At 44.1% G+C, this 20,806-nt stretch overlaps 1 protein-coding gene across 1 annotated transcript in view; it reads right to left on the reverse strand.

Moving 5' to 3' along the window:
* LOC115101072 (fibrinogen C domain-containing protein 1-like) overlaps positions 1-20,806 on the reverse strand; it is a 185,309-nt gene that overhangs the window by 87,407 nt on the left and 77,096 nt on the right. Inside the window, exon 4 of the mRNA XM_029620253.2 lies at positions 16,525-16,621. Within this exon, the coding sequence (XP_029476113.2) occupies positions 16,525-16,621 (97 nt within the window). The remainder of the gene's footprint in view (positions 1-16,524; positions 16,622-20,806) is intronic.

Raw genomic sequence — 20,806 nt, forward strand, 5'->3', positions numbered from 1 at the left:
GGTGATTGTCAAGCAAATGACTGCAGATCTCACGGTAATTGACCGTTAATTAACGTAAACACATTTAACATCTCCTGGCTTCCATGTAGACCTTTGGAACATCTACATTTTTAAAAGTCTAATAAATCAATGTAATATAGCCTACACCACAACAAATCCATTATTTACTTTTAGAAAGGTCTAAAGTAATATGAAATGATGAAAAATGTAGTCTATTTCAGAAGAACAGAATAGCATACTCTGAGTGGTCCTTATATTAGGCCCTCATCTGACTATTCCATATGGTTATGGGCTAGACTAGTTCATTTAGCAAACATGATTTGCTTAGAATTTCATGGCATTATTTTATATTATTTTATAATATGTCGTGACGTGACTTGCATTGATGTGATGACTTATGTATCTTATCAACTAACTATGTTTAATTGTTACTCGATTAAATTAATCATGTTACAATTTACTCATTAGGAATTTGGGGCACCACGGAAGAAGTTGTATAATGAGTTACCATCACCTGAATTAAAACTTCTTAGGGCCTGTCGACAATTTCCTGTGAAATTGTAGGGTGCGCAATTCAAATAAAAAATTTGAAAAATTATGGAAATTAAACATCTAGGTACATACAAGTGTCTTATATCGGTTAAAAGCTTCAATTCTTGTTAATCTAACTGCGTTGTCTGATTTCTACAATAGGCTTAGCAGCGAAAGCATGTCATGAGATTGATTGAGGATGACGCCCCAAGTCAACATATGTTTCAACCAGCACAGGCTTCATAAAAATCACAAATAGTGATTAAATAATCACTTACTTTTTGAAATTCTTCCTCTGATTTGCAATCTAAAGGGTCCCAGCTACAACATGCATTTGTTAGATAAAATCCTTCTTTATATCTTAACAGTCAGTTTAGTTGGCACCATCGATTTGAGTTCAACATGCAGACAAAGGAATCCAAAAATAATACTGCTAAATGTTGTTAAAACAAGTTAAAACTATGTTTCTACTTAATCCTCAGGTACCCTAAAATGTAATTAAACTCTAATATTTCATACTAATATTTCAAAGAAGTGCGTCCTCTTCGTCGCACGCCCACAGACTGATTTCCAACTCTGACTCCCTGTACCAAAACTCAAAACTCAAAAATCAAGCCTGAAACCTTGAACAAAGACTGTTGATATCTTGTGGAAGCCATATGATTTGCAATCTGGGAGCTGGAATTGCATAGCTTTCCATTGTAAGAGCATGGGTTCTCAAAAACATTATGGTAGGTCTTTCTTTGGATTTTCTCTGACCATATCAATTGTGTTATACTCTCATAGATTATTTTTACATGTTTACGAACTTCAAAGTGTTTTCTATCCAATGGTACCAATTATATGCATATCCTGGCTTCTGGGCCTGAGTAACAGGCAGTTTACTTTGAGCACGTCAGCCAGGCGGAAATTCTGGAGAAAAAAAGGACCCTAGACCAACTACGAAGATAAATAAATATTTGTTACACAGTTTAGGTCGGAAGTTTACAAACACTTTGGTTGGAGTCATTAAAACTCGTTTTTATAGTTTTGGCAAGTCAGTTAGGACATCTACTTTGGGCATGACAGAAGTAATTTTTCCAACAATTGTTTACAGACAGATTATTTAACTTATAATTCCCTGTATCACAATTCCAGTGGGTCAGAGGTTTACATACACTAAATTGACTGTGCCTTTAAACAGCTTGGAAAACATAATTTGAGTCATTTGGAGGTGTACCTGTGGACGTATTTCAAGACCTACGATCAAACTCAGTGCCTCTTTGCTTGACATCATGGGAAAATCAAAAGAAATCAGCCAAGACCTCAGAAAACAATTGTAGACCTCCATAAGTCTGGTTCATCCTTGTGAGCAATTTCCAAACGCCTGAAGGTACCATGTTCATCTGTACAAACAATAGTACGCATTATAAACACCATGGGACCACACAGCCGTCATACCGCTCAGGAAGGAGACGCATTCTGTCTCCTAGAGATGAATGTACTTTGGTGAGAAAAGTGCAAATCAATCCCAGAACAACAGCAAAGGACCTTGTGAAGATGCTGGATGAAACAGGTACAAATGTATTAATAGCCACAGTAAAACGAGTCCTATATCGACATAACCTGAAAGGTGGCTCAGCAAGGAAGAAGCCACTGCTCCTAAACAGGCATTAACTGCACATGGGGACAAAGAATGCTCTTTTTGGAGATATGACCTCTGCTCTGATGAAACAAAAATAGAACTGTTTAGCCATAATGACAATTGTTTGTTTGAAGGAAAAAGGGGGAGGCTTGCAAGCCAAAGAACACCATCCCAATCGTGAGGCATGGGGGTGGGAGCATCATGTTGTGGGGGTGCTTTGCTGCAGGAGGGACTGGTCACAAAATAGATGGCAAAATGAGGGGGGGAAATGATGTGGATATATTGAAGCAACATCTCAAGACATCAGTCTGGAAGTTAAAGCTTGTTTGCAAATGGGTCTTCCAAATTGACAATGACCCCAAGCATACTTCCAAATTGTGGCAAAATGGAACAACAAAGTCAAGGTATTGGAGTGGCCATCACAAAGCCCTAACCTCAATCCTATAGAAAATTGGTGGAAAGAACTGAAAAAGTGTGCGAGCAAGGAGGCCTACAAACCTGACTCAGTTACACCAGCTCTGTCAGGAGGAACGCGCTAAAATTCACCCAACGTATTGTGGAAAGCCTTGTGGAAGGTTACCCGATTCATTTGACCCAAGTTAAACAATTTATAGGCAATGCTACCAAATACTAATTGAGTGTATGTAAACTTCTGACCCACTGGAATGTGATGAAATCATTTTCTCTGCTATTATTCTGACATTTCACATTCTTAAAATAAAGTTGTGTTCCTAACTGATGTAAGACAGGGAATTTTTTACTAGAATTAAATGTCAGGAATTGTGAAAAACTGAGTTTAAATGTATTTGGCTAAGGTGTATGTAAACTTCCGTCTTCAACTGTATATCGATAACTGTCACTTATTTATCAATACCTCATATCAGTCTCATTCTGAATGTCGCAGACTTCTTGAATCCGCAAGGACCCCAGCCTTTTCTGATTATTCAGTTCTACACAAATGTATTTAATATAGTTTTTAATAACATCACAAGAAAATAAACAATATGACATGATTATTATTTTCGTCCCCATTGACAATACCAAACATTCCCATGTTAGAAATAATGTTCCAATGTTCACTTTTTGGACGAAAAGGTTTTGGCAGCTAAAGTTCTCCGGAGGACAAAGCACATTTCTTTCCCAATACTGAGGAGCAAAGGGAGAGATTCCCCTCCTGCCTAATTTACAACTGAGTTTTAAGGTGTCAAAACCGGCTAAGGGGATCTGGTTGTTGGGATGAAATCGATCCTAAGTTAATAGACCTACTAGCATACATCATTTTTCTTTTCAATCAATGAGGCAGTTGCAACAGATCAGAAGGTTTAGCTTAAAATGTTGATAAACAGTTAGGCAATTTCTTCACAATATAAGCCCATAAATACACACAGCAGTAGGCTTTAAGTGTGAATGTTCCAAAATGCAAAACATCATCCTCAAAAGTGACCGCAAATGCGATTATGCATGTTTATTATAAAGGTGCATTGTGAAAAATGTTTTTCCCCAAACTTGAAACTTCAGACTTCCCCAAACTCACCCATCAGACAATAGAGTACCAGGCATCAGAGCTTGGAGAATCCTAGTTACCGTGAAAAAATGGTCACGTGGAATTTGACTGTTGTCATGACTAGAGACCGCCGGTGTCACGGTAATACGGTCACCATAGCAGCCTGCATTTTTGTGTCACTGGCCTACACACAATAGCCTATAATGTCAAAGGGTATTTAAAAATATATATTTTTTAAGTGAAAAATGAAAAATCTGAAATGTTGTAAGTCAATAAGTATTCAACCCCTTTGTTATTGCAAGTCTAAATACATTCAGGAGTGTCACGCCCTGGTCTAAGTATTTTGTGTTTTCTTCATGTATTTGGGTCAGGCCAGGGTGTGGCATAGAGTTTTTGTATTGTGGTGTGTTTTGTCTTGGGATTTTGGAATGTGTGTATAGTGGGATTGTAGCTTAGTGGGGTGTTCTAGGAGAGTCTATGGCTGTCTGAAGTGGTTCTCAATCAGAGGCAGGTGTTTACCGTTGTCTCTGATTGGGAACCATATTTAGGCAGCCATATTCTTTGGTTGTATTGTGGGTGATTGTCCTGTGTGTCTTGATGTCCTGGTTAGAGGTTAGTAGACACTTGTATAGGCTGTTTTCGGTTTTCGTTTTGTAGTGTTAGTGTTTTGTTGTGTGTTACGTTGGTTTATTAAAGATGAATCACAATAGACACGCTGCAGTTTGGTCCGACTCTCCTTCACCATTAGAAAGCCGTTACAGAATCACCCACCACAGGACCAAGCAGCGTGTCAACAGGCAGGAGCCACAGGAGAAGCAACAGAGGCAGCAGCAGCAGGAGCAGCAGCAGCTACAGTGGGAGAGATTGCACTACCTGGAGAAATGGACATGGGAGGAGGTACTGGACGGTAAAGGACCCTGGGATCAGCCTGGAGATTATTGTCGCCCCAAAGCCGAGCTGGAGGCAGCAAAAGCAGAGAGGCGGCATTATGAGGAGCTAGCACGGCAGAGCGGATGGAAGCCTGAGAGTCAGCCCCAAAAATTTCTTGGGGGGCTCACAGGGAGTATGGCTACGCTAGGTAGGAGACCTACGCTAACTTCCTGTGGTTACCGGGGGCTAGAGAGACCGGGCAGGCACCTTGTTATGCAGTGGTGCGCACGGTGTCCCCAGTGCGGGTGCATAGCCCGGTGCGGTATATTCCAGCTCCTCGTATCGGCCGGGCTAGAGTGGGCATCGAGCCAGGTAAGGTTGGGCAGGCTCGGTGCTCAAGAGCTCCAGTGCGCCTGCACAGTCCGGTCTATCCAGTACCACCTCCACACCCCAGCCCTCCGGTAGCAGCTCCCCGCACCAGGCTTCCTGTGCGTGTCCTCGGTTCATTACCACCAGTGCCAGCACCACGCATCAGGCCTACAGTGTGTCCCGCCTGTCCAGCGCTGCCGGAGCGTCCCGCCTGTCCGGCGCCGCTGCCGGAGCTTCTCGCCTGTCCGGCGCGGCTGCCGGAGCCTCCCGCCTGTCCGGCGTCGCTGCCGGAGCGTCCCGCCTGTCCGGCGCCGCTGCCGGAGTGTCCCGCCTGTCCGGCGCCGCTGCCGGAGCGTCCCGCCTGTCCGGCGCCGCTGCCGGAGCTTCCCGCCTGTCCGGCGCAGCTGCCGGAGCCTCCCGCCTGTCCGGCGCCGCTGCCGGAGCCTCTCGCCTGTTCGGCGCCGCTGCCGGAGCCTCCCGCCTGTCCGGCGCCGCTGCCGAGCGTCCCGCCTGTCCGGCGCCGCTGCCGGAGCGTCCCGCCTGTCCGGCGCCGCTGCCGGAGCGTCCCGCCTGTCCGGCGCGGCTGCCGGAGCCTCCCGCCTGTCCGGCGTCGCTGCCGGAGCGTCCCGCCTGTCCGGCGCCGCTGCCGGAGCGTCCCGCCTGTCCGGCGCCGCTGCCGGAGCGTCCCGCCTGTCCGGCGCCGCTGCCGGAGCTTCCCGCCTGTCCGGCGCAGCTGCCGGAGCCTCCCGCCTGTCCGGCGCCGCTGCCGGAGCGTCCCGCCTGTCCGGCGCCGCTGCCGGAGCCTCCCGCCAGTCCGGCGCCGCTGCCGGAGCGTCCCGCCTGTCCGGCGCCGCTGCCGGAGCTTCCCGCCTGTCCGGCGCTGTCAGAGCTACCGCCCCTCATGCCAGAGGCGCCAGAGCCCCTCATTCCAGAGGCACCAGTACTCCTCTGTTCAGCGCAGCCAGAGCTGTCAGCCTGCATGAAGCATCCAGAGCTGTCAGTCTGCCCAGCGCCGTCTGAGCTACCCGTCTGCCCAGCGCCGTCTGAGCTACCCGTCTGCCCAGCGCCGTCTGAGCTACCCGTCTGCCCAGCGCCGTCTGAGCTACCCGTCTGCCCAGCGCCGTCTGAGCCACCCGTCTGCCCAGCGCCGCCAGTGCCGCCAGTCTGCCCAGCGCCGCCTGAGCTACCAGTCTGCCCAGCGCCGCCAGTCTGCCCAGCGCCGCCAGTGCCGCCAGTCTGCCCAGCGCCGCCTGACCTACCAGTCTGCCCAGCACCGCCAGTCTGCCCAGCACCGCCAGTCTGCCCAGCGCCGCCAGTGCTCCCAGTCTGCCCAGCGCCGCCAGTCTGCCCAGCGCCGCCAGTCTGCCCAGCGCCGCCAGTCTGCCCAGCGCCGTCTGAGCCACCCGTCTGCCCAGCGTCGCCAGTGCCGCCAGTCTGCCCAGCGCCGCCTGAGCTACCAGTCTGCCCAGCGCCGCCAGTCTGCCCAGCGCCACCAGTGCCGCCAGTCTGCCAGGATCAGTTAGATCCGCCAGTGTGCCAGGATCCGCCAGTCAGCAAGGATCCGCCAGTCAGCAAGGATCCGCCAGTCTGCCAGGATCTGCCAGATCCGCTAGTCAGCCAGGATCTGCCAGATCCGCTAGTCAGCCAGGATCCGCCAGTCAGCCAGGATCTGCCAGATCCGCTAGTCAGCCAGGATCCGCCAGTCGGCCAGGATCTGCCAGAACCGCTAGTCAGCCAGGATCCGCCAGTCAGCCAGGATCTGCCAGATCCGCTTGTCAGCCAGGATACGTCAGTCAGCCAGGATCTGCCAGTCAGCCAGGATCTGCCAGATCCGCCAGTCAGCCAGGATCCGCCAGTCAGCCAGGATCTGCCAGATCCGCCAGTCAGCCAGGATCTGCCAGATCCGCCAGTCAGCCAGGATCCGCCAGTCAGCCAGGATCCGCCAGTCAGCCAGGATCCGCCAGTCAGCCAGGATCTGTCGGAACCACCAGCCAGCCAGGATCTGGTAGATCCATTAACCTGCCTGAGATTCCTCTCACTCCCGAGCTTCCTCTCACTCCCGAGCTTCCCCTCAGTCCCGAGCTGCCTCAGTCCCGAGCTGCCCCTCAGTCCCGATCTGCTCCTCAATCCAGTGGGTTTCTGGGTGAGGACTACTAGGCCATGGTCGGCGGCGAGGGTGGACTATCCAGGGACGCGAGGAGAGGGGACTAAGACATTGGTGAGTGGGGTCCACGTCCCGCGCCGGAACCGCCACCATGGAAAGACGCCCACCCGGACCCTCCCTATTTGTTTTGAGGTGCGTTCGGGAGTCCGCACCTTAGGGGGGGGGTTCTGTCACGCCCTGGTCTAAGTATTTTGTGTTTTCTTCATGTATTTGGGTCAGGCCAGGGTGTGGCATAGAGTTTTTGTATTGTGGTGTGTTTTGTCTTGGGATTTTGGAATGTGTGTATAGTGGGATTGTAGCTTAGTGGGGTGTTCTAGGAGAGTCTATGGCTGTCTGAAGTGGTTCTCAATCAGAGGCAGGTGTTTACCGTTGTCTCTGATTGGGAACCATATTTAGGCAGCCATATTCTTTGGTTGTATTGTGGGTGATTGTCCTGTGTGTCTTGATGTCCTGGTTAGAGGTTAGTAGACACTTGTATAGGCGGTTTTCGTTTTGTAGTGTTAGTGTTTTGTTGTGTGTTACGTTGGTTTATTAAAGATGAATCACAATAGACACGCTGCAGTTTGGTCCGACTCTCCTTCACCATTAGAAAGCCGTTACAAGGAGTAAACATTTGCTTAACGAGTCCCTTGTCTCTAAATTGAAACTAGGGGGCATTATTTTTATTTTTGGAAAAATAACGTTCCCAAAGTAAACCGCCTATTTCTCAGGACCAGATGCTAGAATATGCATATAATCCTAAAAGCTTAGGATAGAAAACACTCTAAAGTTTCTAAAACTGTCAAAATATTGTCTGTGAGTATAACAGAACTGATATTGCAGGCGAAACCCTGAGGAAAATCCAATCTGGAAGTGCCTCTTATTTTGAAACCGTTGTGCTCCTATGCACCCCTATTGGCCACTGAAAGAGATATCAAACAGATTCCTTTTTTTCTACATATTCCCTAAGGTGTCTACAGCATTTTGACATAGTTTCACGCCTTTATGTTGAAGAATGAGCGTAAACGACTACATTGCATAAGTGGCCAGCTGAGGGCTCTCAGAGTGATTCTTGCGTAAAAGACAGAGGTAGTCATTTTTCCTCTCGCTCCTACTGAAAAGCCAATTGTCCCGGTTGATATATTATCGAATAGATATTTGAAAAACACCTTGAGGATTGATTCTAAAAAACGTTTGCCATGTTTCTGTCAATATTATGGATCTAATTTGGATTTTTTAGGGGCGTTGTCGTGACCGCTATTTCCGGTGCATTTCTCAAATAATAATGTGCAAAGCTGTTAAAGACTAACCCAGAAAGACTTACAGCTGTAATCGCTGCCAAAGGTGATTCTAACATGTATTGACTCAGGGGGTTGAATACTTACGTAATACAAGATACAGTATATTGTTTTATTTGACATGTAATTACATTTTTCTTCCACTTTGACATTACAGAGTATTTTTGTGTAGATATTTGACAAAAAAAGACAATGAAATCAATTTTAATCCCACCTGGAAAAAGTCAAAGGGTGTGAATACTTTCTGAAGGCACTGTATACACGCACTCCTCCCTCCCTCTTGCATGATGGAGGGGATGGAGGGTTGACATTTACATGCAGAGCCACTGATGCCTTCCCTCAGCCCTTCCCTCCTAATGAGCCACAGAGAGATCACCTATCGTTTTATCTATATTTCCGTTAAATACCAGGAGAATAAAACTCCCTCTGCACGGTCGATCCCCTGTCCTCTTCTTCTCCCCTCTCCTCCCTCTTCTCCCTCCTCTCACTATAATTGGTACATGCCTTCGACCTCTAACCCCATGCTGTCAGAAGCGGAGATGACCTGAGGGCAGATGATGCCAGATGTGATTGAGGCGAAACTTTTAGTTTTTTTCTACAGCAGAGCTGCTGATTCTGCTGCCTGGTTCTGTATTCAGACACGCTTTGTGATGACATGGGATGGATGGAAGTGAGAGGGGCTGAGGTCTAGGTGGAGGCCAGGGAGAAAGACGAGGAGATGAGAAAGCTGGATGGGAGTGAAGAAGGTATGGGGGCATAGGTACAATGGGGGGAGCGGCTAGGTTAGGTCCTTTAGGCATGCCTATAGGTTGAGCCAGTGGATGGGAGAGGTAGGCATAGTGTGGGGTAGGCCCTGCTTGGGTCAGGCATTTAGGGGCATTTTCTGATGACACTGGACGTGGAGACTGAACATGGAGGCCAGGGAGTGGTGTGAGGAGTGAAGGGCGACATGGAGAGATGTGAGGAAGGGTGAGAGAAGTGAGGGGGGACAGCCAGAGAGATAAGGAGGGATGCTTTCGGATGACATTACGCTGAATGGGGCAGAACCGATCTTGGGCCAGGGAACAGACTGTTAGGAGGTTGGATGAAGATAACAGCATGGACGGAGGGGGGAGCGTAGAGGAGAGCAGCGAGGAAGGAGAGGAGTGAATCAAAAGGTCTGTGAATGGAGAAGCTCTGGATGATTGCTGATTGTGTGGCTTTCCCTAGCCTGTTCCAGTCATGTAAAGTGAGTGTCTGTGACATAGAAGTGAAGTGCTTTGAGAGACTAGTCAAGGACCATATGACCTCCACCCAACCTGACACCCTAGACCCACTCCAATTTGCTTACCGCCCCAATAGGTCCACAGACGTTGCAACCGCACTGCACACTGCCCTAACCCATCTGGACAAGAGGAATACCTATGTGAGAATGCTGTTCATCGACTACAGCTCAGCATTTAACACCATAGTAAACTCCAAACTCGTCATCAAGCTCGAGACCCTGGGACTCGACCTCACCCTGTGCAACTGGGTACTGGACTTCCTGACGTGCCGCGAGGGTAGGTAAAAACATCTCCACCCTGCTGATCCTCAACACTGGGGCTCCACAAGGGTGTATTTTGAGCGCTCTCCTGTACTCCCTGTTCACCCACGACTGCGTGGCCATGCACGCCTCCAACTCAATCATAAAGTTTGCAGATGACACTACAGTGGTAGGCTTGATTACCAACAACGACGAGATGGCCTACAGGGAGGAGGTGAGGGCCCTCGGATTGTGGTGTCAGGAAAATAACCTCACACTCAACGTCAACAAAACAAAGGAGATGATCGTGGACTTCAGGAAACAGCAGAGGGAGCACCCCACTATCCACATCGACAGGACAGTAGTGGAGAGGGTAGAAAGTTTTAAGTTCCTCTGAGTACACATCACGGACAAACTGAATTGGTCCAACCACACAGACAGCGTGGTGAAGAAGGCGCAGCAGCGCCTCTTCAACCTCAGGAGGCTGAAGAAATTCGGCTTGTCACCTAAAGCACTCACAAACTTTTACAGATGCACAATCAAGAGCATCCTGTCGGGCTGTATCACCACCTGGTACGGCATCTGCTCCGCACACAACCATAAGGCTATCCAGAGGGTAGTGAGGTCTGCACAACGCATCAGCGGGGGCAAACTACCTGCCCTACAGGACACCTACACCACCCGATGTCACAGAAAGGCCATAAAGATCATCAAGGACAACAACCACCCGAGCCACTGCCTGTTCACCCCGCTATCATCCAGAAGGCGAGGTCAGTACAGGTGCATCGAAGCAGGGACCGAGAGACTGAAAAACAGCTTCTATCTCAAGGCCATCAGACTGTTAAACAGCCACCACTAACATTGAGTGGCTGCTGCCAACATACTGACTCAACTCCAGCCACTTTAATAATGTAAAAAATTATGAAAAAATGTATCCCTAGCCACTTTAAACAATGCCACTTTCATATGTTTACATACCCTACCCTACTCATCTCATATGTATATATTGTACACAATACCATCTACTGCATCTTGCCTATGCCGTTCTGTACCATCACTCATTCATATATTTTTATGTACATATTCTTCACACACTTATGTGCATAAGGTAGTTGTTGTGAAATTGTAAGGTTAGATTACTCGTTGGTTATTACTGCATTGTCGGAACTAGAAGCACAAGCATGTTGCTACACTCACATTAACATCTGCTAACCATGTGTATGTGACAAATACAATTTGATTTGATTTGATTTAGTGCTAGGGCAAAAACCAAAATTTAGTCCCCAGGGGTCCTGATGAACGAATTTGGGAAAACCTGACAGACTGACCAGGTGAAAGCTATTTCTTTTTTTTCTTTTTTTTTAACCTTTATTTTACTAGGCAAGTCAGTTAAGAACAAATTCTTATTTTCAATGACGGCCTAGGAACAGTGCCTGCCTGTTCAGGGGCAGAACGACAGATTTGTACCTTGTCAGCTCGGGGATTTGAACTTGCAACCTTTCGGTTACTAGTCCAACGCTCTAACCACTAGGCTACCTTGCCACCCCATTTTCCCTTATTGATGTCACCTGTTAAATCCACTCCAATCAGTGTAGATGAAGGGGAGGAGACGGGTTAAAAGAAGGATTTTTAAGCCTTGAGACAATTGAGACATGGGTTGCGGTCCAGACACTTAAAATACACATTCTATCCCCTCAGCCCTCAGATTAAGTGTACACTGCTGATGACGTATCATGACGTCTGAAGAGTATACACCCTTGGTGGGAAATCCGTCACTCCTTAATCCCGCGACGATTGTGTTTTCAGCCACTGGTAGCTTGTGGGTGCTTTATATGCACTACAGTCTATTACGAGTGCATGTCTACTTATACTAAATATATAATTATTAATATACACCTACTGTATGATCGCTAGCAAATGTATTAGCTAACTAACGTTAGCCTGCTTAGCTGGAACTTCTGTAAAAGGGAAATGTTTTATTTCTACCAATTCCAAAAGATATTTAGTTTGTATGAGACGTGTTTATGCCGTCATTTGCATTAGTAGCACAATTTCTAACTTATTTGCATTCGTTTTTACTTAAACTTGTATGCTGACTTCTCCATTGATGTTTTTTAAAAGTTTTCCCTGACTTTTCTTAATGGACGTACAATTGTCACAAATTGAATTATGGGGTGTTTCAGGCCCCGGAGTGAACATAAGTGTACACTCGCTATCACGCCCTGACCTTAGAGATCCTTTATTCTCTATTTTGGGTTAGGTCGGGGTGTGACTAGGGTGGGCATTCTAGTTTTGTTATTTCTATGTTGGCCTGGTATGGTTCCCAATCAGAGGCAGCTGTCTATCGTTGTCTCTGATTGGGGATCATATTTAGGCAGCCTTTTCCCACCTGTTGTCTGTTGGGATCTTGTCACGTATCGTTTTTCTCTTTGTTTTTGTGAGTTTCATTTAATAAACATGTGGAACTCTACGTACGCTGCGCCTTGGTCCGATTCTTACAACAACATTCCTGACACTCGCAAAGCCGACTAAAAATAAGGGCTGAGGGGCTTACGTTGCAAACTTCCCTTGCTTGGCTCATCATTTGGACCGCCCTCCAAGATGGCGAGGGGATTCCCCCAAGGGCATAAGTGTATGAGGGTGTGTCTTTTAAGTGTTTGGACCGCAACATGGATTGTGTATGTCTGTCATTCAGAGGGTGAATGGGCAAAATAAAAATATGTAAGTGCCTTTGAACGAGGTATGTCAGTAGGTTCCAGGCACACTGCTTTGAGTGTGTCAAGAACTGCAAGCGCTGCAGGGTTTCTCACACTCAACAGTTTCCTATGTGTCTCAAGAATGGTCCACTACCAATCGGCCAGCATTCCTGTGGAACGCTTTCGACACTTTATAGAGTCCATGCCCCAACAAATTGAGGCTGCTCTGAGGGCAAAAGGTGGTGCAACTCAATATTGGGAAGGTGTTCCTCATGTTTTGTACACTGTGTATAATGGTTGGATGTCAAATTGACACACTTCTATTTATATACAATAGTGTATTGTATTCCTATGCAGGTGTTCAGTGTACAATGTGTGTAGTTGTGCTGTGGAGTCCCTGCTGTGTTGGAAGATTGTTACACCTTTGCTGAGAGACTGGTACTATGGGCTGGGGAGTTAATTTACTGAGTTTCTGGTGGTGTTTTTTTTTATTGATCTGAGAGGTGAAGACCCCCCCACACACACACACACACAGAGAAGGGGGTACATTGAGAGAGAGAAACTAGAATGAAGACAGGTGGTCTTCACTTATGGATGAGTCACAGACGGCATAATATATTCCAATTTTGAGTTAAGTGAGAAAAGGGGTAAACTGTCTGTGTGAGCTAAACTCAGTTTACAGCCTTATTCTAAAATGTATTAAATCGTTGTTTTCCCTCATCAATCGACACGTCTATTTAATAAACTACAACTGGAATCTTTCAAAAAAGTGTCATCGCCAACCTCCCTAAACCAATTGTAGACCTCTACCACAGCCCTCCTACATCGGACAGAGGCAGAGAGAAGGACAGAACCAGCAGGAGAGGATGAGGGCCGTGCCTGCTGGCTATAAAAGGATGTATCAAGTGTTTTCTCGACCCTGCTGTGTCCAGAGTGCTCTCTCTATATAGCTCTCCCTCTCTTCCCCCTGCCTGTGGTTTTTGGAGAACTCGACAATCTCAGGGTTCTGACACAGACAGGACTGTCATCCCAAAATGCTAGTCTTTGAGTTTTGGGCACCTCCCAACACACAGACAGACAGACAGACAGACATAAATGCATACCCGCGCACACACCTCTTCTCACCTCTCCTGCAATCACATGTACGTACGTACACCGCTAAAGGGATTTAACATCTCAATTATGGCACGACAAAAGCGCTAAACTCTGCGCCTTGGTTATATTTTTTTAGTTGCGTCGAGGGACGGACAGGGAGGGGGAGAAAGGAAAGAGATTGGGGCAAAAAAACATAGCTTTTACTCCTTTGTTCCCTCAGTGGTCGTTAGTTTGTCTTTAACGAGCCTCTGCAAAAGATGGGATGACCTTTTCTACATCAGACGGAGGTGGAGACATCACATTACAGCTAAACACACTGCAGATACAAACCCATAGAGTCACCTACCTACACAGGCAGAGCATATCTGAGAAGAACTGTCTGACAACTACATGGACAGTCTACAGTACACACTACTACATCTACAGATACATGGGCAGAACACAACACAGTACTGCAGATACACAGGAGCTCTATGGACAATTCGTTCAACCTCATGGCTTGGTTTTTGCTCTGACATGGTGTTGAATTGATTTTACCACAGGTGGACTCCAATCAAGTTGTAAAAACATCTCAAGGATGATCAATGGAACCAGGGTCCACCTGAGCTAAATTTCGAGTCTCATATCGAAGGACCTGAATACTTACAGTTGAAGTTGGAAGTTTAGATACACCTTAGCCAAATACATTTAAACTCAGTTTTTCTGACGTTTAATCCTAGTAAAAATGCACTGTCTTAGGTCAGTTAGGATCAATTACTTTTTTTAAGACTGTGAAATGTCAGAATAATAGTAGAGAGAATTATTTATTTCAGCTTTTATTTCTTTCCTCACATTCCCAGTGGGTCAGAAGTTTACATACAGTCAATTAGTATTTGGTAGCATTGCCTTTAAATTGTTTAACTTGGGTCAAACATTTTGGGTAGCCTTTCACAAGCTTCCCACAATAAATTGGGTGAATTTTGGCCCATTCCTCCTTACAGACCTGGTGTCAGGTTTGTAGGCCTCCACGTTCGCACACGCTTCTTTAGTTTGACCCACACATTTTCTATGGGATTGACATCAGGGCTTTCTGATGGCCACTCCAATACCTTGACTTTGTTGTCCTGAAGCCATTTGCCACAACTTTGGAAGTATGCTTGAGGTCATTGTACATTTGGAAGACCCACTTGCGACCAAGCTTTAACTTCCTGACTGATGTCTTGAGATGTTGCTTCAATGTATCTACACAATTGTCCTTTCTTCATGATGCCATCTATTTTGTGAAATGCACCAGTCCCTCCTGCAGCAAAGCACCCCCACAACATGATGCTGCCATCCCTGTGCTTCACAGTTAGGATGGTGTCCTTCGGCTTGCAAGCCTCCCCCTTTTTCCTCCAAACATAATGATAGTCATTATGGCCAAACAAGGTCCTTTGCTGCTGTTCTGGCATTGATTTGCACTTTTCGCACCAAATTACATTCATCTCTAGGAGACAGAATGCATCTCCTCCCTGAGCAGTATGACAGCTGCATGGTCCCATGGTGTTTATACTTGCATACTATTGTTTGTACAGATGAACGTGGTACCTTCAGGCGTTTGGAAATTGCTCCCAAGGATGGCCCAGACTTGTGGATGTCTACAGTTCTTGGCGGATTTCTTTTGCTTTTCCCATAATGTCAAGCAAAGAGGCACTGAGTTTGAAGGTAGGTCTTGAATTAAATTCACAGGTACACCTCCAATTGACTCAAATTATATAAATTAGCCTATGAGAAGCTTCTAAAGCCATGACATAATTTTCAGGAATTTTCCAAGCTGTTTAAAGGCACAGTCAAGTTTGTGTTTGTAATCTTCTGACCAACTGGAATTGTGATACAGTGAGAAGTGAAATAATCTGTCTGTAAGCAATTGTTGGAAAAATGACTTGTGTCATGCAAAAACTGTAGTTTGTTAACAAGAAATTTGTGGAGTGGTTTAAAAATGAGTTTTAATTACTCCAACCTAGTGTATGTAAACTTACGACTTTAACTGTATTTCTGTTTTTTGTTTTTAATACATTTGCAAAAAATTATAAAAAGCTGCTTTCGATTTGTCAATGCGGTATTGTGTTTAGATATCTGAGGAAATTGTATTATTGAATCAATTTTATATTAAGGCTGTAACGTAACAAAATGTGGAAAAGTCAAGGCTTCTGAATACTTTCCGAAGGCACTGTAAGATCACACTAAGATCATCTACTGGCAGCACAGTATGGCTGCAGGACAGGACACACTGTAGCAGATACAGTACATAGTTACACAGGCAGGCAGTACTGCAGTACTGAAGATACAGGACAACAGCAAAGCAGGCTACGTCTACGGAACACACTTCTGAAGCTACAAAGAAAAGTACACACTATTTAGTCTGTAAGCATACAGCTTGGACTCCAGGAACATGCAGGCACACTAAGAACAGGCTTTATGAACAAAGCACAGGAAAGGAGAGTGGGAACAGGGCTGGGAGACAAATGGCAAGAAAAGAAGAGAGAGAGAGTGAGGGAAGGAAGGAAGGGAAGGGAAGGAAGAAAGTGGATGGTGCAGGAAGCAGCAGCCGCAGCTTGTAAATCCCTGTCTAGCCTGTACACTACTTTATATTTCACGGGCTAAGAAGACAACTACACCCTCTGAATGAGGAGTAGGAAGAGTACTCTGTGGTGCTCTGACAGTCTCCTGTTGTATCTGTGGTTAAATGTGTTTAGATGAATAATCGTGACTTTGCCTCAAACCACATTTACTACCCACATTTACCCTCATGGTCCTGCGTATTTTATCAGCACTCAAATCATTATCCTACTCAGCTATGGTCCTGGAACCAAGAATTGGGCCAAGGTGCTTCTTGATCGTGCACTTACAAAAGGGACACACACACACTTACCGAGCCAGTGTTCTCCAGTGATTTTTCCAAATCCCTCGCGGTAGGAGTCCCATCCTCTAAAGAAGTTGACTGAGCCATCTTCCCTTCGCTGGATCACCTGGAGTACACAGACAAAGAGCAGTTGTAAAATAGTAAATATTGGCTACTTCTCAGAAAGTTTTGAACTGTCAAGAGGAGTAAAACAAGGTTGTCCACTATAGGCATACTTATTTATTATTGCTTTCGAAATGTTAGCTGTTAAAATCAGATTCAACAATAATTTCAAGGGATTAGAAAATTAGGTGCCATTGTATGCTGATGTTTTCTTTTAAATCTACAACTAGGAGACCTCCACAGACTCATAGAGGATCTAGATAATTGTTCTATACTCTGGATTCTAAACTCTGGATTACGAATTGGATAATTACAAAATACTACTTTTACTTTACCATGTAGTTTACCAATAAAATGGTCTGATGGTGATGTACATATACTCGGTATGCATATTCCGAAATAAATAAATGATCTCACCAATACATTTTTATAGAAATTTTGAAAAAATAGATAAGATCTTGCTACCATGGAAAGGTATATATCTTTGTATTTGTGGAAAAATCACCCTGATTAACTCTTTAGTCATATCCCAGAGTACCTATTTGCTTATGGTCTTGCCTACACCTAGCAAACAGTTTTTTTTTGTGAGAAAAAATTCTTAAATTTTATTTGGCATGGCAAGCCAGACAAAATAAAATGGGCCCATTTATATAATGAACATGAATTCTGAGGACTGAAATGTTTAAATATTAAAGCATTAGACCTCTCACTAAAGGCTTCAGTCATACAAAAGTTATACTTAAATCCGAAAAGGTTCCCTAGCAGATTAGTAAGAATATCTAAAACCTATGTTCAAGAAAGTCCTTTTTCCCTTCATTGAATTTAATCCACCAGAAAAGACAGAACAAATAATACAACAAATATTGTGGTTCAACTCAAATATACTAAACTATATTTTTTTAATTTAAAAAAAAGGTAAAATATTTATAAATTATATCATAAATATGACTGGTGGAGTTGTCATACATGCAGCTAACTAAAACATATGGAAACATCTGCTCTACCCACAATTACAACCTACTAATTGTGGCATTACCGCGAAAATGAAAGTGGAAGGGGGAAAAGGTAAGGAACTTGTCTGTCGGCCCTGCACTTGGGCTCCCGGGTGGCGCAGAATTTTAAGGCACTGCATATCAGTGCAAGAGGCGTTACTACAGTCCCTGGCTCAAATTCAGCCTGTATCACATCTGGCTGAGATTGGGAGTCCCATAGGGCAGGTCACAATTGTCCCAGCGTTATCCAGTTTTGGCTGGGGTAGGCTGTCATTGTAATTAAGAATCTGTTTTTAACTGACTTGCCTAGTTAAATAAAGGTAACATATATATATTTTTTCTAATTTAAACTCCACGATTGGTTAAAGAAAATTGTGATAAAGAAATAAGTATACCAGTTTCATTTAAGGACCCAAAAAATGAACAGCTGTGCCATATAGACTGCAAAATAGTTGGGAAGAGATTTTTGACGTACTGATTCCATGACACATGGTTTATGAACTGATAAGCAAAACGACGCCGGATTCGAAACGTAGCATTTTATAATTTAAATTACTATTCAGAATTCTTGCAACCAACGGAATGTTATTTATATGGGGGATTTACAACCTTCCCAGCTCCACTTTGCTGAGAAGAGGGAGAATCATTAGATAATTTGTTTTGGTACTGTCCATGTGTGTTTTGGTACCTGGAGCTAACCCTGCAGATAGAATTACTGGGCGATCTGTCATAGTCAATTGGTCAATAATATAAAAACACTTTTAGCAAAAAAAATGTTTTTTAAATTTACAATCTGTAGAAACAATGAGATTGGAAAGGTTCAGAGCTTTTGTGAAACATCAATATGGATGGTGTTAAGAGATAGATGGGAAGGGGTTGAATGGAGCTGAAGGTAAGGGACTAATAACAACTAATAACAAGAAGATAACTCATGTTTTTTGAAAAAGTACAGTTTGAAAGATATGGCAAATGGAAATCAAATATATGGGAGAGGTCGAAGGTAGAGGAAGGACAAGAGTTAAAAACAAATAAAATACAACTATTGTAAAATAGACTGTGTTCATAAAATGTATATAGTATGAATGAGCTGGAAATAAAGGCCTAAGCGTTGCTGTTCTCTAGTTTGCTCCAATTGGGGGAGGGGTAGTAGGGTTGGAGAGAAATAAAGTACATATATTTTTTTAAATGTGTATATATATATGTATGTGTGAATGTATGTATGTATGTATGTATGTATGTATGTATGTATGTATGTATGTATGTATGTATGCACTGTACAGTTGAAGTCCTCTGGTCTGATGAAACAAAAATAGAACTGTTTGGCCATAATGACCAGAGGAAAAAGGGGGATGCTTGCAAGCCGAAGAACACCATCACAACCATGAAGCACGGGGAAGGCAGCATCATGTTGTGGGGGTGCTTTGCTGCAGGAGGGACTGGTGCACTTCACAAAATAGATGGCTTCATGAGGAAAGGAAAATTATGTGGATATATTGAAGCAACATCTCAAGACATCAGTTAACCTCTCTGGGATATGTGGGAAGCTAGCATCCCACATGGCCAAAAGCCAGGGAAAATACAGAGCGCAAAATTCAAATGAATTACTATAAAAATCTAACTTTCATGAAATCACACATGCAATATAGCAAATTAAAGCTACACTTGTTGTGAATCCAGCCAACGTGTCAGATTTCAAAAATACTTTTCGGCGAGGGCAAACGATGCTATTATCTGAGGATATCACCTCCGTAAACAAAGAGAGAGAAGCATATTTCAACCCTGCAGGCGCAATAAAAATATAATTCATGCCTTACCTTTGACGAGCTTCTTTTGTTGGTACTCCAATATGTCCCATAAACATCACAAATGGTCTTTTGTTCGATTAATTCCGTCGATATATATCCAAAATGTCCATTTGTTTGGCGCGTTTGATCCAGAAAAACACTGGTTCCAACTTGCGCAACGTGACTACAAAATATCTCAAAAGTTATCTGTAAACTTTGCCAAAACATTTCAAAGTACTTTTGCAATACAACTTTAGGTATTTTTTTACGTAAATAATCGATAAAATTGTAGACGGGATGATCTGTGTTCAATATGGAAGGAAAACAAACTGTAGCTAGCTTTCTGGTCACGCGCCTCTATCTAACTTCAAGTTACCCTCGTTCAAGACGGCCATACTTCTTCATTAGACAAAGGAAAAACCTCTACCAATTTCTAAGGACTGTTGACATTCAGTGGAAGTGATAGGAACTGCAAGAAGGTCCCTTAGAAATCTGGATTTCCAATGAAATTCCATTGAAAAGAGAGTGACCGCAAAAAAAAAAAAATCTGAATGGGTTGTCCTCGGGGTTTCGCCTGCTAAATAAGTTATGTTATACTCACAGACATGATTCAAACTGTTTTAGAAACTTCAGAGTGGTTTCTATCCAAATCTACTAATATGGATATCTTATCTTCTGGGGATGAGTAGCAGGCAGTTTAATTTGGTTATGCATTTCATCCGGACGTGAAAATACTGCCCCCTGTCACCAAGAAGTTGGTCGCAATTCACCCAACTTATTTTAGGAAGCTTGTGGAAGGTTACCTAAAACGTTTGACCCAAGTTAAACAATTTAAAGGCAATGCTACCAAATACTAATTGAGTGTATGTAAACTTCTGACGCACTGGAAATGTGATGAAAGAAATACAAACTGAAATCAATCATTCTCTCTACTATTAAATTGACATTTCACATTCTTAAAATAAAGTGGTGATCCTAACTGACCTAAGACAGGGAATTTTTACTAGGATTAAATGTCAGGAATTGTGAAGAATTGAGTTTAAATGTATTTGGCTAAGGTGTAAGTAAACTTCCGACTTCAACTGTTTGTATGTGTATATGAATATATTTATATGTCTATGTCTGTATGTGTATGTATTTATACGTGTGTAAATATACAAACTCATCAAAAAAAACAAACGTCCCTTTTTCAGGACCCTGTCTTTCAAAGATAATTCAAAAATCCAAATAACTTCACAGATCTTCATTGTATATTGTTTAACCTTTTTGGGATAGGGGTCAGCATTTTGGATGAATAGCGTGCCCAGAGTATACTGTCTCCTACTCTGTCCCACACGCTAATATATGCATATTATTATTAGTATTGGAAGGAAAACACTCTGAACTTTCTAAAACTTTTTAAATGATGTCTGT

Source organism: Oncorhynchus nerka, linkage group LG19 (genome assembly GCF_034236695.1).
Source record: "Oncorhynchus nerka isolate Pitt River linkage group LG19, Oner_Uvic_2.0, whole genome shotgun sequence".
Lineage (NCBI taxonomy): Eukaryota > Metazoa > Chordata > Actinopteri > Salmoniformes > Salmonidae > Oncorhynchus > Oncorhynchus nerka.